This window comes from Podarcis filfolensis (assembly GCF_964270895.1).
Source record: "Podarcis filfolensis genome assembly, chromosome: 1".
NCBI lineage: Eukaryota > Metazoa > Chordata > Lepidosauria > Squamata > Lacertidae > Podarcis > Podarcis filfolensis.
The window spans coordinates 17,101,895-17,118,167 of NC_139604.1; the positions used below are offsets into that span (position 1 = coordinate 17,101,895).

Here is a 16,273-nt window from a genome sequence, read left to right on the forward strand (position 1 = left end):
TCTACAATCTGCAATGTCTGAAACAAAAATAACATTTTTGGCAATACATTCATCTTGATGGCAGCTATTCGGCCTAACAAAGAAAGTTTTAATCTTGACCAACTATCCAAGTCTCTCTTAATCTCTGACCAACATTTTTCATAATTATCTTTAAATAAACTCAGATTTTTTGCTGTTATGTTTACCCCTAGGTATTTAACTTTTTTAACCACATTTAGTTCTGTCTCTTTCTGAAGCTGTTCCAACTCAATATCTGTCATGTTTTTCCCCAAAACTTTAGTTTTTTGCTTATTTAGCTTAAATCCTGCCACTCGACCAAAGTTTTGAATCAGTTGTAGTACTCTTTTCAAACTAGACTCCGGCTCCTGTAATGTCAGAACTAGGTCATCTGCAAAAGCTTTAAGTTTATATTGTTTCGCTCCGACCTGAATCCCTTCCACCAACCGGTCCCCCCTAATCATATTCAGGAGCACTTCCAGAACCGAAATAAACAGTAATGGGGAAATCGGGCAGCCTTGTCGTGTACCTTTTTCAATTTTAAACTCTTCTGTAACCACATTGTTAACTATCAGTTTAGCCTTTTGTTCTGAATATATTGCCTCAATCCCGTTCTCAAACCCCCGTCCCACTCCCATTTCTTTTAAATTCCCCTTCATAAATTTCCAAGAAATGTTGTCAAAGGCTTTCTCCGCGTCTATAAAAATTAAAACTGCTTTAGTGTTTATGTTTGTTTGTAAAAGTTCCAATATATCTATGATGTTCCTTGTGTTAGTAAACATATGTCTGCCCGGGAGAAAGCCTGCCTGGTCTTTATGGATTATCTCACTTAAAACTTTCTTAAATCTTCGTGCCAAAACATCTGCAAATATTTTGTAATCCACATTTAAAAGGGAGATGGGACGGTAATTCTTGAGTTGTGTCTTTTCAGTTTCTGACTTTGGAATCAATGTGATAAATGCTTCTTTCCACGATTCAGGCACCTTCTTCCCCTCCATTATTTCATTACTGATCTCCAACAAAGGTTGTATCAAATAATCCTTCAATATCTTATAGTAGTTAGAGGTCAGTCCATCTGGCCCTGGTGATTTGCCCTGTTTCAGACTCAGGATGGCCTGTTCAATCTCTTGTCGTGTTATTTTGCCATTTAAAATTGTTCTATTTTCTTCTGACAGCTTTGCTAATCCATTTCTCTCCAAAAATTGTGTAATCTCTATTTCATCTTGTGGCCCTTGAGTATATAACTTTTTAAAATACCTCTGGAAGCACTTTCTAATCTCTCCCGGGTTCTGAATGTTCCTTCCTTCAACCTCTAAGTTTGTTACTGTATTTAATCTTTGTCTCCTTTTCAACTGCCAAGCTAGCAGTTTCCCACATTTATTTGCCGATTCAAAAGTTTTTTGTTTCATTGTTTTAATCTTCCATTCTATTTCCTGATTTATCAGCTTGGAATATTGCGCCTGATAAAGTTTAATTTCTCTCAGAATCGGTTGGGACTTCGGGTTAGATCTTAACTTCTTCTCCAACTCTTTGATACTTTCCAGAATTTTATCTTTCTTTTCATTTTGCAGTCTTTTCTTTAAGGAATTCTGTTGAATCAAGAACCCTCTCATCACAGCTTTACTTGCATCCCAGATAGTTCTTTTTTCCACCGTAGTGTTCAAATTAATCTCAAAATAGTCCTTTAAGGTTTTTTGGGCCTTCTTTACAATTCTTTGATCTCTAAACAGGCCATCATTCATCTTCCATCTAAAGGAGCCGATTGGGATCAATGTCATATCCATTCTCAAGGCGTTATGGTCGGAGCATGTTTTGGGGCAGATTTCCACCTTCCTCACCTTAGGTGCCAGACTTCTAGTTATCCATATTTGGTCGATTCGTGTCCAAGTCAGTTGAGCTTCAGAAAAGAATGTTCCTTCTCTTCCCAGGGGGTTTCTAACTCTCCAGATGTCAACCCAGTCCATATTGTCAGTCATTTCAAAAAAGGTCTTAGGTAGTCTTCCCTCTTTAGTAATGTTCTGGTTCTGTGACTTATCCATATTTGTTGATACGACCCCGTTCATGTCCCCCATCATGATGACGTTGTTATAATCCAGATAATCCAGCATGATCTCGTGCAACTTCTTATAAAAATCCGATTTTCCTTCATTTGGAGCATAAATTCCTAATATCAAAATTTTTTCTCCTTGATACTGTACTTCTATTGCGAGGATTCTTCCACTTTCATCTTTAAAGAGAAATTTTGGTGAAAGGCTCTCTTTTGCATAGATCACTACACCTCTCTTTTTAACTGTATCCGATGATATAAATTCTTGACCAAGCCTTTTATTTATTAACACCTTTCTATGGAGCCTAATCACATGTGTTTCTTGTAAGCATATAATGTCCAATTGTTCCTTTTTTAAAATATGAAAAATTTTAGACCTTTTTTCGGGACTGTTACAGCCATTTATGTTCCAACTCAAAAGCTGCAGAGACATCCTGGATAAGTCTGGTTATTCTTTCTGGGGTGGTACCTTGTTCTCCGGTCCTTGAGGATCCGAGGGGGCGGGCTCCCCTGGAAGTTCTGGCGCTGGCAATCCAAGTCCTTTGTGGAGGTCTTCTCCGTGTGCTCCCAAAAACTTGTCTCTATCTTCCACTGTTTTGATTTTGATCTTTCTCCCTCTGTAGGTAAAGGATAATCCTTGTGGAAACTCCCACCTGAAGATAATTGCGTTGCTTCTCAACAGTCTTGCCAATTCCGTGTAGTTAGATCTAAGGTCCAGCAACTGCTTAGGAATGTCCTTGTAGATTTCAATTCTCTTGCCCAAAATGTCTAGTGACTTTTCGTAGTGCAGGCCCAAAATCTTGTCCCTTTCCTCCTTTGATCTCAGTGTTATCAAACAATCTCTGGGCTTCTCTGTCCTTCTGACTCTGCCAAGCCTGAAAGCAGATACAATTTTAAAGTCTTTTTCCTCTAACTTCCAAAACTTGGCAAATTCCTTAGTTAGAAATTCAATAAAATTATCTTCTTCCACCTCTGGTATTGACCGTATCCTCAAGTTGGTCTCCCTGTTTCGCAGTTCTGTCATCAAAAAGTAAATCTGATGTTCTCCAACTTGTTTGCTGAGTGGTCTTACTTCTTTCTCAAGTTCTTCCAATCTTTGACTAGTATCTTCAGCCAGTTTACGATTTTCACCTACAGCCTCCTTTAATTCTCCAATAGACTGGGCATTCTGTGCAACTTGTCCAGTCAGCTTATTCAAGCTTTCTGTGTTCTGTTCAATTTTAGCTGTATGCAAATCAGCCTTCTTGTCCAGAGCCTCCAGTTTCTCCAAAATTTTCTCCAAGACAGAGCTACTTGTCCCTGAAGCCATATCTCCCAGGTGCAGCTCCTCTGTCTCACCCTCCCCTGCCTGTATTAGGGAGGCCGCCTCTATGTCTGGAGGCAAAGTGGAAGGCAAGGCCGGCACAGAAGATCTACGCTGTGAGGCTGCAGATAAAGTTAGAGTTGTTTGTTTAGTCCTTCCTCTTCTCCTTGCGCCACTCATTCCAAAGTTATCTGTAATCCAAGGTCAATCCAAGTTGTTCCCATGAGAAAGCAGAGTCCCAGATGCAATAGTCAAACAGAGGCCGGGAAAGGGAAAGTAAAACAAAGTCACTGCTGTAAGTCCAAAATCCTCTAGAGGGAGCTTAATACGTCTTCAGGGAAAAGATCAAATCCAAGTTAAACTTATAAATTTAAATCCATGTCTATCGCCTCCACAATGTATTATTTTTAGCAGAGTAAAACTTAAAGCAAAACAGTGTTTCTTACAGTGCCTTGACTGCAACAGTTTCAAAGTATCCAGTTCCAACTCAGAATGTTTCAAAACCTAAATTCAATGTATCCAAAGTTGCAAACTGGTGCTCATCCAGGCAGCTCCAGCACCAGAGATTCTTATTTATTTTATAATCCACTGGTGCCACAGAAGAAGAATATCAGTGCACCCCGAATATGACCAGCAAAAGTCAATAGCTCAAAGTCTTTCACTCAGAAAACTGCTTTAACAGGGTGCCAGCATTTAGTTAACGCATAACTTTTTGTCTCCACTCCTCCTGCTCTTTGCTTAAAGTTCAGTATAGCGGGAGATGGGCTTCCTGCTTATCCTCACTCCGTTTTCAGCCAGATTTCAACTTTTTAAAAAAGTTTTAAAAGTTTCATAAAGTTCTCAAAAAGTTTCAGAAAGTTGACAAAAGTTTCAGAAAGTTTTCAATGTCCAAATTTACTCACGGGTTGTAGTTTCCAAAGTTCAGAAAAGTTGCAGGAAGAAAGGACAGCGCTGACCGGCAACAGCAATGCGGCTTCACTTCGCTGTTTGCGCAACGACCCACAGCGCCGCTACCCCCTCCGCGATCCGGAGCCCCTTACGGGGTCCCTTCAACGTTTTGGGGGCTGCTTCTGGCGCCCGCCGGGTCCCGAGACCACAGGCTTCTGCCACCTGTGGTTTTCCTGAATGGGTCTCCGCTTCGCCGTAGCGGACGACCCGTTTACAGCGGAGCTCCCTTCTCCTTACTCGGAGAAGGCAGCCATTACCGGTCGCGCCGCCTCCGGAAGTCCCAGGATCTGTCCTTCTAGTGAGCACTCAGGGCTGATTTCCTTAAGAATGGATAGGTTTGTTCTTCTTGCAGTCCATGGGACTCTCAAGAGTCTCCTCCAGCACCATAATTCAAAAGCATCAATTCTTTGGCGATCAGCCTTCTTCATGGTCCAGCTCTCACTTCCATACATCACTACTGGGAAAACCATAGCTTTTACTATACGGACCTTCGTTGGCAAGGTGATATCTCTACTTTTTAAGATGCTGTCTAGATTTGTCATTGGTATGAGCTTTCGTGTGCATGCACATTTATTCAGAGTGTCAGACCTGGAGCAGACTTGGACCGGAGACCAGGATCCAGATCCCCACTAAGCCATGAAGCTGATTGGATGACCTTGAGCCAGTCATTGTCACACAGCCTAATCCTCCTCACAGGGTTGCTGTGAAGATAAAGTGGAGAGGGTAGGAGGGATAGTCAAGTATGCCACTTTGAGCTGTTCTGAGGAAAGGTGTGATATAAATGTAATAAATGTATAATAATACATAACCTGATATTAAGACACACTGTAGTCATTTAGTTCAAAGAGCAAGCAGAGCCTCTAAAATGGGAACAGTGCAAATTCAGTTACCGTATTTTTCGCTCTATAAGACACACCAGACCACAAGACGCACCTAGTTTTTGGAGGAGGAAAACAAGAAAAAAAATATTCTGAATCTCAGAAGCCAGAACAGCAAGAGGGATCACTGCGCAGTGAAAGCAGCAATCCCTCTTGCTGTTCTGGCTTCTGGGATAGCTGCGCAGCCTGCATTCGCTCCATAAGACGCACACACATTTCCCCTTACTTTTTAGGAGGGAAAAAGTGAGTCTTATAGAGCAAAAAAATACGGTAATTGGAAATGCCCAGTCCTAGGTATGTAAACCAACATGATCGCAGAAGTCTGTTAACTAGTCGTTCTAGCCTGCTGTATCTTGTATTTCTTGTGAAATGGCCCTCTTGCCAGTTTTATACAGGACTGGATCCAAGACCTGTCTAAAGGTGTGAGTATAGTTTCAGCATTTGCAAAGCCCACCAGGAGGAGAAAAATAATAATGGAACAAAAAGCTTTAGAAGGGAGGGCAGGAGAACTTGGAGAAGTATTCAGTGTCACTCTTCAGAAGTGCCGTCTTTGGGGGCGGGGTGTATGTGGAATGTCAAAGAACAATGATTAGCTTTCATGAATGAAACATTGGTTGGATTTATTCCGGTCAAGTATTTTGAAAGGGAACAGCGCACCTAGTGAACTTATACTATCACATACTATGTGACCTTTACAATTACTTGTGTAGCGTTAACGCGGAAAGGCAGTATTTTTTGTTTCCGGGTTCCTGCGATGTGCAGCTCCTCCTAAACTGAAAATTTACCTTGGAAATGTTTTTTAATTTCCACAGACCATTACAAAAATGTCTCCAACGTCTTTAAAGATGACCTTGAGGCAGCTTAGAGAAGGAGCTTCCCTGAGCCTGCAGGATGTGTTCACCATGGAGTACAGGCTGAGCCAAGCTTGCATGGTAAGGCAGCTTACAGAGCAGTGTCATGCATTCATAACTCAGGTAAATAGGGTCATGCACCTAGCTTCCTGGTTCAGAAGGGTGATTCCAGCTTATCTTGGTGCTCAGGGTTTGAGTAATAGCCAACCCTTAGTCATACAGAGTAAACTCATTGAAATCAATGGCCTTAAGTCCGTGGATTTCAGTGAGTCTCCTCTGAGTATGACTAACATGTACAGTGGTACCTCGGGTTACATACGCTTCAGGTTACAGAAGCTTCAGGTTACAGACTCCGCTAACCCAGAAATAGTACCTTGGGTTAAGAACTTTGCTTCAGGATGAGAACAGAAATCGTGCTCCGGCGGCGCGGCAGCAGCAGGAGGCCCCATTAGCTAAAGTGGTGCTTCAGGTTACAACAGTTTCAGGTTAAGAACGGACCTCCGGAACGAATTAAGTACTTAACCCGAGGTACCACTGTACAATCTTCTGACAAACTGCATAATGCCAAATGGTGTCTGTGCCACTTCAGTCCATTGCTTTGTTTCCAGGGAAGGATGTGTATTCCAGATTTATTCCGCTTTCATGGCACAGAATGGATAGATAGACTTATCTATAGAACATTCTTCGAGAAAATGGGGGAAAGAGACTTGGGAATGTAGACGGTGGTACATTTCTCTCTCTGCCCCTTCTCCAAAGTAGATGTCAGCATTTGAGCAGGAGAAGATCCAGAAAGAATTCAGTAGTGGTGGTGGTGGTAATAATTTATTTATACCCCGCCCATCTGGCTGGGTTTCCCCAGCCACTCTGGGCAGCTTCCAACAAAATATTAAATTACAGTGGTCTGTTAAACATTAAAAGTTTCCCTAAACAGGGCTGCCTTCAGATGTCTTCTAAAAGTCTGGTAGTTGTTCTTCTCTTTGACATCTGGTGGGAGGGCGTTCCACAGGGCGGGTGCCACTACCGAGAAGGCCCTCTGCCTGGTTCCCTGTAACTTGGCTTCTCATAGCGAGGGAACCACCAGAAGGCCCTTGGCGCAGGACCCGAGTGTCTGGGCAGAATGATGGGGGTGGAGACGCTCCTTCACTAGTTAGTTACCAAGGGCATGTTTGGGGTATAGGAAACGCTTATTAAAATAAGCTTTGATGCTGCAGATATTTATATTTAATGTTAAAGAAGTGGTGAGACTTACATTCTGTTTGGATTACTGTAATGCACTGTTTGTGGAAAGTGTTGGAAACTGCAGTGAGCCCCAAATGCTGCAGCCAGATTGCTGACCAGTAGTTACACTGTTAGTTACAATAGCTTCACTGGCTATTGTCCATTTCCCAGCAAAATTCAAAGTGCTGGTTATGACCTATGAAGCTCTCTTAATCCCATCGCCTTTCACAGACATGTTTGGCGAGGACACGAGAGAGGGCCTTCTCAGTGACTGCTCCCAGATTGTGGAACTTCCTTCCACATAAGCCCAGGCTCTCCTCCTCTCTGCTTTTCTTTTTGCTGGCAAGCAAAGTCTTTTTTGTTCAGTCAGACCTTGGGTTCTGTGAGCTGCTTTGGGCCCTGCATTGGGAGAAAGGTGGGATATAATTTAAATAAATGAACACCATGCTGAAATTTGGCTTACACATGCTATCTAGACTACATTTAATTTGAATTTTAATTGCAATGGGAGCAAAATATAGGACTTTATATCTCAAAGTGTGCTAGGGAATTACTGTATTATGAGTTTTTTTTTCTTCCAGCGAGGCCATGACTTCTATGAAGGCGTCCGAGCAGGTAAAGTGAAGGCTAGAGAGGCCATTTCAACTTCCTAGCTTTCGTCCCCCACGCTTCTTTTTTTGCTTTTGTATTGTTGGTATACAAGTAGTAGCCCATTTGACATTGACTTCTTGTGCTGCAAACCCTTTGTAGGAAGGTTTGCAAAATGTTTGCAAAACTTAGAAAACCTGCTTCCTGACCCCTGCAATCCCCAGGCCTGTTGGGTATCTCTCTGAATCCTTGCTTTGTGGGTAGCAGTTTGCCTTATCATAGTCTATATTTTGTGGTGAACTACAGCCATCATACTCTCTCACTTAACATTCTCCTTTCATCATTAGCGACAGCTGTCACACACAATGTTTTGTGAGTTAAGCATCCTGAAAGATTAACCCAAGGCATGCAGGCTTGGCGCAGATAATCTAGAACCCAGCAGCACGTAAGGCTGATGGCAGTTAGTTCGGTTAGGTGCCCGGCTCCTAGTAAACTTGTCAGAATGCCAGCACAACTCTCAAGACTGCATCACAGACCAGTGACAAGGGACTACTTGGAGGTCTTCATTCCCGATTGAACATACACTGGGAAAAAACTAAAGGTGTAACAGTTAGCAGGACTCGATATTTGTAGCACCAAAATTGCATTTTGCTGTTCCTTAACTATTATATTTCAAGACACCTATGAGGGAGAAAGGGCACAGTGAAGCACTCTTGTTGCATAGCCTCTTTGCTCATGCAAGGCAGACGAGAATGGGAAGCAGAAGCAGGCCGGCAACTGAGATTTGAATGCTAATACCAGCCAGAGTGTTGACTTGGATTGCTGTGTTTAGGAACATCAGTCAAATGCTTTTGGACCTTATTTTAAAAATGAGATTGAACTGCTAGTGCAGTTCTTTCAGAAATTGCACCAATATCAAGTCCCACAGCAAATGCAGTAAGCCGTCTTGAGTCGGAAATTTCTCTAGAATAGTTGTGAAATGTGAATATTCCGTGACCTTACCTACCTGACATACGGTTTAACTTTTTAATGATGCCAATACCAATGATGTTAAAACAGGTATTGAGTGCTCCAGGCAGAATTGCTTACGCCATTGTTTTACATGGCCAGTCATTCTAAGAAATAAGCAGATGACCCAATTAATTTGTTTTAATTAATTCTTAACTATTTCTGAAATAAGCCTCCCTTAACTCTTCTCAGCCTCAGATTTCCCCCCAAGATGAATTGTGGATGTAGGGCTGGAGAGCCTGCCAGGCTTGAAAGAAGCATTGCTTGTGGTGTGCGGGGTGTTTATAAGTTTCTCTGCTTTGCAAACATACATTGATGATGAGATTGCCTAACACAAATGAGGAAATGGGACATAGTTACAGGATACACTGTACTTTGAATTTTATTTTAATTTCCGTTTTGCTAAGTTTATCAATCTGCTTACCAACTGTGGATAAAGCAAAAAATTATGTGCAAGTATTGTGTTAAAGGATTAATAATGAAAGTGTTTCTAAAGCTGTTGTTCTACTTCTCAGGCTACTAGCATGTAACTTACTGCATTAGCCACTAAGACAGAGGGCGGGGGGAATGCAAGCAGTGACAAGATGGAAGCTGGAGTCCTCATTCAAAGCAGACAGAAATACCAATAACTGTGATTCTTATTGCTAATGTGCCAGGTTATTAAAACCATCTAGGAGTCAGACAGAGGGCAGAACCAGATTACTCGTCGTGCTGATCTGCATAGCCCCGTGAAGTGCTGACTGAGAAATAAACATTCAGAGCAGCTGTAGATAATCCATTTTCTATTTGAATAGCTTGGCTCTTTTTGACCTGAAGGTTGACTGCTACCAAACTAGGGTTATAAGTGTCTGCTTTCACTCTCAAATCGTCACTAGGTCAGTACAATTTCTAACCTTATTACACTGTGCTCATGCGAGGAAGATTGGCTAGTAAAACCCCTCCCCTCACAATAAAGTTATTGGCACTTGATTTTAACATACATTGATACAGCAGTGATGAACCTTCAACCCGTGAGCCTAATTCGGCCAGCCAGGCTTCCCCATTTGGCCCGCAAGACTGTTTTGGCCAATCCATACTTACCTGCCCTGCACCTGATGTTATATATGGCAGATGTGAGCAGGTATAGATGCGGCTCACTCAGCCAAAGCATGGTTTGCAGGCACTGCTGATCACTGGCACATGAAAAGCCTCGTGCCTTTGCCGTTTGATTTCAAATTCCTCGCCAAAGGAAAACGGGTCACTTGACATCACTGTGATATCAGGCAATTGGCAGGCAGGCAGGCAGTCTTATAATCTAATAATATAGCAGAGCTGGGAAGCCTTTGCGATGGGATTTGGAGAGCAGCAGCACCCGGAAGGTCACATTTCCCCCATTCTTTGGCAAGAGCAGTGCAGCCCCCTGTAATGAGTGCTGTGCACTTTAAAGAGGGTTTGGTCTCCTACTTGGTGTTGGGTAGACGAGTCTTCCTTGCTAGCTAAGCATAATAAGCTTTGTGACATTTTACATTTTGGGGGAAGCTTCTCCCCGCTTTTCCTGTGGCAGGTGTCATAACTAAGAGGCCTCTTGTTTGACTTTCTTTTGAAACATAAATCAGCAAGGATCCTTGGGCCCTTTGCACAGATACGGACTTGAAAGAAGGTTAATGCCCACGAAGCATAGCAAGTTTTTGAAAAGCAAACATAAAATGATCAAAACATGTGGATATTAGGAGTGAAAAGGAGAACCCATTAGGATCACTTGGTCTGACACTTTGTATGGCAGAAGTTCATCGTTACAATGCCTGCATCACAGGCTGCTGGGTTTTTTTGCTGACTGTTTCGTTCTCAGCCATTCTATTCCTGGAGATAGGAGTTAAAGCAATAGTTACTTCTCCATTCTCTGTAGAGAATGCCCAGACCACCTGTTCCATCCTGATGTACTATAACAGTTTGTTCTCAATATTCATTGGCACAAGGGTAACACCTGTTTCAAATATTAAGGAAGGTATCTTAATGAGAACATTATTATTTTTGTTTTCTCTGGTAGTGCTAATTGACAAAGATCAGTCTCCAAAGTGGAAGCCAGCCGTTTTGGAAGAAGTAACAGATGAATATTTGGACTCATGCTTTAAGTCTCTTGGAAGCGGTGATCTCAAATTATAAAAGATTTGGACTAATGCTGTGCCTCTTTTAGCTCTAGCTTTTACTTAAAGCAACAAATGAATAATTTTGAATTTGACATATTTGGGATAACTGGCATTGAGTGAAATGCTCATCGCTGTTGTATCAAGTACTGGGGTCAAATATTGGTCTAGAGGGAATTGTTGGGGCAGTGCTATCCAGGGGTTAGCCAGATATCCATCCTAGAGCTTTATCACCTGTGTGTTTGCATTTTTACTTTTCCATGTAAAATGAACAAGATTATTTCATATAAAGACTCAGATCTCCTTGAATCAACTAAATGTTGTCTGCATATTGGGTTGTTTTTTAAAATATATGCCTTTCTTTAAAATATGTTTTATTTTATGAGATGAAACAAGAATTTAAAATAATCACAATTACCTTTATCATAATGTATGGAAACTTAATCAATCCAGATGGATGAGCTGTTGAGCTGTGATCCAAAGACTTGAAGTGGACAAAAAGTGTTCTAACCAAGATATCTTAGCCACAGCTAACTAGTTTGTCCTGATGAGTCAGGAGCTGATTTGTCGCTGAATGGACAGTACATGTGAGATACGTGAAAACCTATGATTGTATTTTTGGAGGGCTATTAGATATATGACTTAATTGATTAAACCTGCTTGAATATTTACGGTACATAAAAATAAGATCTGATAGAAAACATGTACTTCCTGTGTTTTTGTTGCTAGGTGTATGGAGGCAAGTCTCCAACAGGTCTATCAACACCAACCAATCACCTCATTGAATGGCCTCTAATGTTGACTTAAAGGTCTCCATCTTGAATTCTTTTTAGGCCATCCTCTTGTTCAGCCACTTTAGGTCAAGGATTGCTCGAATCTCCCTCTTTGTTTTTAGCCAGGAAGAATAATAAGTACACCTTGTGGTTCCTGTCTCATTTCGGCACTGGCTCCATTACCTGAATAGCTAAGAGATGGTTAGTGGCTGTGCTTGTCTAGCTCCCTGGACTAATGAGTATTGATAAATTTATCTCTTGGCTGTCTGAAAAATCCAGCGAGTAGTCAGAGGAAATGGCATCAATCACTCACCTGTCAGATGTGGAGAAGTCTGCCTTCTGGAGGCCCGGAGACCTGGCATCATGCAAACTGCTTTTCGGTTCCCTTCTGAAATTTCATGGGCGAGGAATACCCCGAGTTGGACTGTGGCCAAGCAGAAGAGGGGGCTGTGGCTCGCTGTGTGTGGTTCCAGCATGATTTGTAGATGCTTGAGGAATGTTGCTCATCGTATTGTGATCACCCTTCTTAAAGCGCAGGAGTGCCTTCTGTTTGTCATGTGTCTCCACTAGCAGCTCCAGTAGCTCCTCAAAGAGCGTCCACCTGCTGTGAGTTAGCAAGCTGGCTCTGTGGCATTGATGTCCCAGTTGCAAAGCCAGATGTTACATCTAGCGAAGATGGTTGCTGCCATAGCCCTGGCATTGGACTTCACTGCATCCCACGCAGCGTCTGCTTGGAAAGTTGCAGCAATGGAGAATTTCTTCACTTTTTAAAAGGTAAGAAAAGCCCAGCTGTCCCAAACAAAAGGCGTCGGTGAGAAGGTTCCACCCCCATGTAGGATCAGCCATTTGGTCCCTGCCTGTGCAGCTGGTGGGAGGAGACATCCCAGCCTCGTGACTGCCTACCAGGATCCCTTGGGAAAATCATAATTGAGTTTTACCACCGTACATGAGAATGGTATGTCATTTTCAGGTTTTGGACTATACACAGCTAGTTCAGTTCTCAGGAACTTCCACTGAGTTCTGTAGAGGAAAATAAGAGGCTAGAGATAGAGTGAGCCCTGAGTTCCTGAGGGCTGGGGAAGCTGCAATGTGCATATTTAAGTTTTGTGTGGACACAGACTTTTTCCTGTACTCTGTCTGCACATTCCCTGCTCTGCCGTGATATAAATTTCGCTGGCATTTAAATAGTTCTTCTGTTTCTTGGGCTGCCCTGCAACTAGATTCTATTGATTTTAGTTACTGTGGTGGTTAGTTAATGAACATTTACATGCCACAGCTGGCTGTCGATCTTCCTTCTATAGGCTTTTTATAGTAAGGCAGGTCAAGCCACTCTTCTACTTGTTTCCATGGTAATAGATGATAATGTCACAATTTCAGAATTTCTATTTCTCTGAAGAATCAAGATAGCTAAAAAATTGTTAGAAAATGAGAAAGCTCTTTTGAAAAGAAACATTTTTAGTAATAGTTAATGAGAAACTGGATGGAATAACGAAAAGGAAATACAAAGCCGCATTATTCATCAGTTGCCCCTTAAGATATTTAGGAACTGTGATTTCCCGATTTCCATAAATTGGAAGCAAATACACATACAGACCAGTCTACTGTTCTATAACCAAGATTTGAGGGGGGCAGGATTTCTCAACTTGTGTTCTTCCATCTCTACACCTCATGTAAGTGGAAGGGCCACCGCCGCCGCCTTGTTCTCTTCTTGAACCATCTCCCATCTTGGTTCTTATTTGAGGCCTTTGGTACAGTACTGGACCAGGGACATCAATTGGCCTTATATCTTAAACATCTAGTATTTGGATTCTGCTAAACCACCATTCTGTGCTAGAAAGCAAAATTCCATTGCCACACAATGGCAGCTACCCAGGTTTTAAGTTCAAATTTAAAGTTTTTCAACCAGATTTCAGGCTCGATATTTGTAATTAAGTTTTTGGAAAATGAGAGAAAACAACACAGGCAATGTAATCACGGTGTATTTCCACATTGATGTGTCATGCCTGTTCTTCCCTCGTGCACCCATTCAAGCCGTTGTATGTATTTTTATCGCTCTTACTCAGTTTCCAAATAAATACACAAAAGTATGATTTTTTTTTATTCAAACACAGTTGAAAGTGATTAGTCATTTGGGTAGAAAGAAAACATAACATATACTGTAAAAAATATATTGTAATAAGCTATAGTTTAGGTTACCACTTCCTTGTGCTACAGAAGTACCAGATTTACAAAGTTGTGCTGTAGATAGTGCTTTAAAGCATGGCTTTTGCCATATTTAGTTGGTCATTTTCCTGATTTTAAAATAAAAAATATGCTCAAATAAAGTGTATTGCTAATGTCCATATTATACAGTATCAAATAGAAGCTAAATCTTTTGTGATACATTGATAGAACACTGGCAGTAATATATCTTTTATAAAGTATAATAGGGGTCGCATTCAGTTTTATTTTTGGTTAGCATCCACTTTAGTGATATTGATTTACGTAGAAATGAAATATTTTTAGAAATATTAAGAACTTCACCTGGTGTTGAAGATCTGGAGAAGTCAAGCTCTTCCCCTGCTATTACTCCAGGGCTCTTAAGATTGTATCTTTGCAATATGCCTCTTGGCACTACCAAAGAAAGGACTGTGGCAGGAGAAACAATGCAGCATCTGGGACAGGTGGCGTCTCACAGGTGGCTGCTATTTCTACTACAATAAGATACACCAGAAGGAATGACAGCACTGCTTGGAGATCACCCTCCCCTCCACCCCCACCATTTCAGTACTGAAATTTTACTAAATGGAAATTTAGTGTTCGGAAATGATATTGCATACCATGGTTGGTCCAAGAACAAGTAAAAGTTCATTACATTCATAATTAAATTTCTTTTCACCAGCAATTCATATTGCCAGCATAACTAAAGAGTGGGACTCCTATGTTGCCTTGGACGTAACCTGCATTTCATTTGTCTTGTGCTTATCTGAAAATAATATTGAGGACATACCCCAAACATTTTCAGCAAAACTGTTGATCGTTTGACTAAATCATCAAATAACTTACCTAGTTCTCACCTCTTCCAGTTCTGCCTTTCATTCTGTCTGCTCCATTTCCCTTTTTCTCTCTCAAATAGCGTTTTAAACTGGAATATTGTGGTCTCGACAAAGGGTATTCAGATTAAAATGTGATATTTTTAAAGGTATGCGGCCCTGCTGTTTACTTTACCACCAAAAAATAGGCTGGAATGCTTTTTCAACATTACCCAGGAATTTTCACTATTTGTTGTCAGTGTAATTTGTTTCTTAACCATCAACATTCAGTGTTAATTCATCTCCCTTACAGCAGCAAGTCTTTGGTCTGACATACGATTTGTGTACTCAACTGAACAAAGTTCCAAACAACTAGCCCTAGTACATCAAAATGATCAGATATGTCTAGAAAAAGCAGCTCTGATGGTGGTATAAGCACTTGTATCCCTGGTAGAGTTAAACACTTAGCTAACTCTCCTATAAATGGGACTTAAAACTCTTTAACTTTGGCAACACTGTATTCAGTGCTTACATTTACAATTTTCTCTTAGGTGGAGTTAGCAATTCACATGCCTACTTCACCATCACAACTAATAGTTATAACCTTATTTCTTAAACCCTGGCTCAATCTTAATTCAACTATACCCACTGTTCCAGAGATTTCAGAAACACGAGCACTTAATGCATTTGTTCTTGTGCACCTTTAGTGCTGCCGCCAATACTGAACACAACTGATTGAAGCACTGAGTTACACACAAGTTGATGAACCATTTGATGCTACTGTGTGTGGTTCTGTTAAAAACTGAATAGTAAAGGCAAGGCGTTACATTACCAGAATCAAGGCTAGCTGCATCTGTACAACCGGTGTCTTAAAATCACAACTGCTGTTGTATGAATGTCGCTTTATTTGCACTAGCACCAAAAACAAGAGACGCCTGACAAAGTGAGAGGAGCCAAGCCTTGCAATTCATGAATCGTCACTTTCTATGTAGGGGATGTCACTATATTTGCTTTCAATCATTGACCATTGCTTCACAGCTTGATCCAGAATCTCTAGGGAGAGACGGTGAGCAAAGTCCATCACTGCAGGGCTTGCTGAAGACGACATCCCAGACTTTGTCTGGAATTGGGAAGATTTATCTACGTTACCTCCACTATATTCGCTGACTTCCCGGCTTCCATCATCTAGAATAGTGTGTGGGAAGGGGCTTTTGGATTTAATACAGCCCATGGTACAATAACAGTAAATGGAAGTTCAATTTAGCTGCTCGGTCAACCTTGAAGTACTGTCCTTCAGAGGGCTCGAGAATGCCACTTTTTTTGAAAGCAGAGATCAGAGTATGTCTCTCTCCCAATATCTGTGGAGAAAACATTTTACATGGTAGGGTTTAGATAGGTTCTTGTTTTTGGGTTCTACTCTAAAAGCGGATTTTTAAAAGACAGATTTGCTAGACAGTTTAAGAAAAATATAATTTGTTTTCTATTTAGGCCTTGAAAGGTTTTAGGCAAATGGCAACCACTTATAACA

The 16,273-nt window shown here is 41.3% G+C and overlaps 1 protein-coding gene and 1 long non-coding RNA gene across 2 annotated transcripts in view; one reads left to right on the forward strand and one right to left on the reverse strand.

Moving 5' to 3' along the window:
* Positions 1 to 11,662, forward strand: part of HIBCH (3-hydroxyisobutyryl-CoA hydrolase) — a 59,936-nt gene extending 48,274 nt beyond the window's left edge. The window contains exons 12-14 of the mRNA XM_083571497.1: positions 5,986 to 6,105; positions 7,824 to 7,857; positions 10,865 to 11,662. Coding sequence (XP_083427623.1) covers positions 5,986 to 6,105; positions 7,824 to 7,857; positions 10,865 to 10,980 — 270 coding nt within the window. The 3' untranslated portion in view covers positions 10,981 to 11,662. The remainder of the gene's footprint in view (positions 1 to 5,985; positions 6,106 to 7,823; positions 7,858 to 10,864) is intronic.
* A 3,970-nt stretch (positions 11,663 to 15,632) lies between these two features.
* Positions 15,633 to 16,273, reverse strand: part of LOC310743394 — a 66,728-nt gene continuing 66,087 nt past the window's right edge. The window contains exon 5 of the long non-coding RNA XR_014538991.1: positions 15,633 to 16,103. This is a non-coding gene — a long non-coding RNA (uncharacterized lncRNA). The remainder of the gene's footprint in view (positions 16,104 to 16,273) is intronic.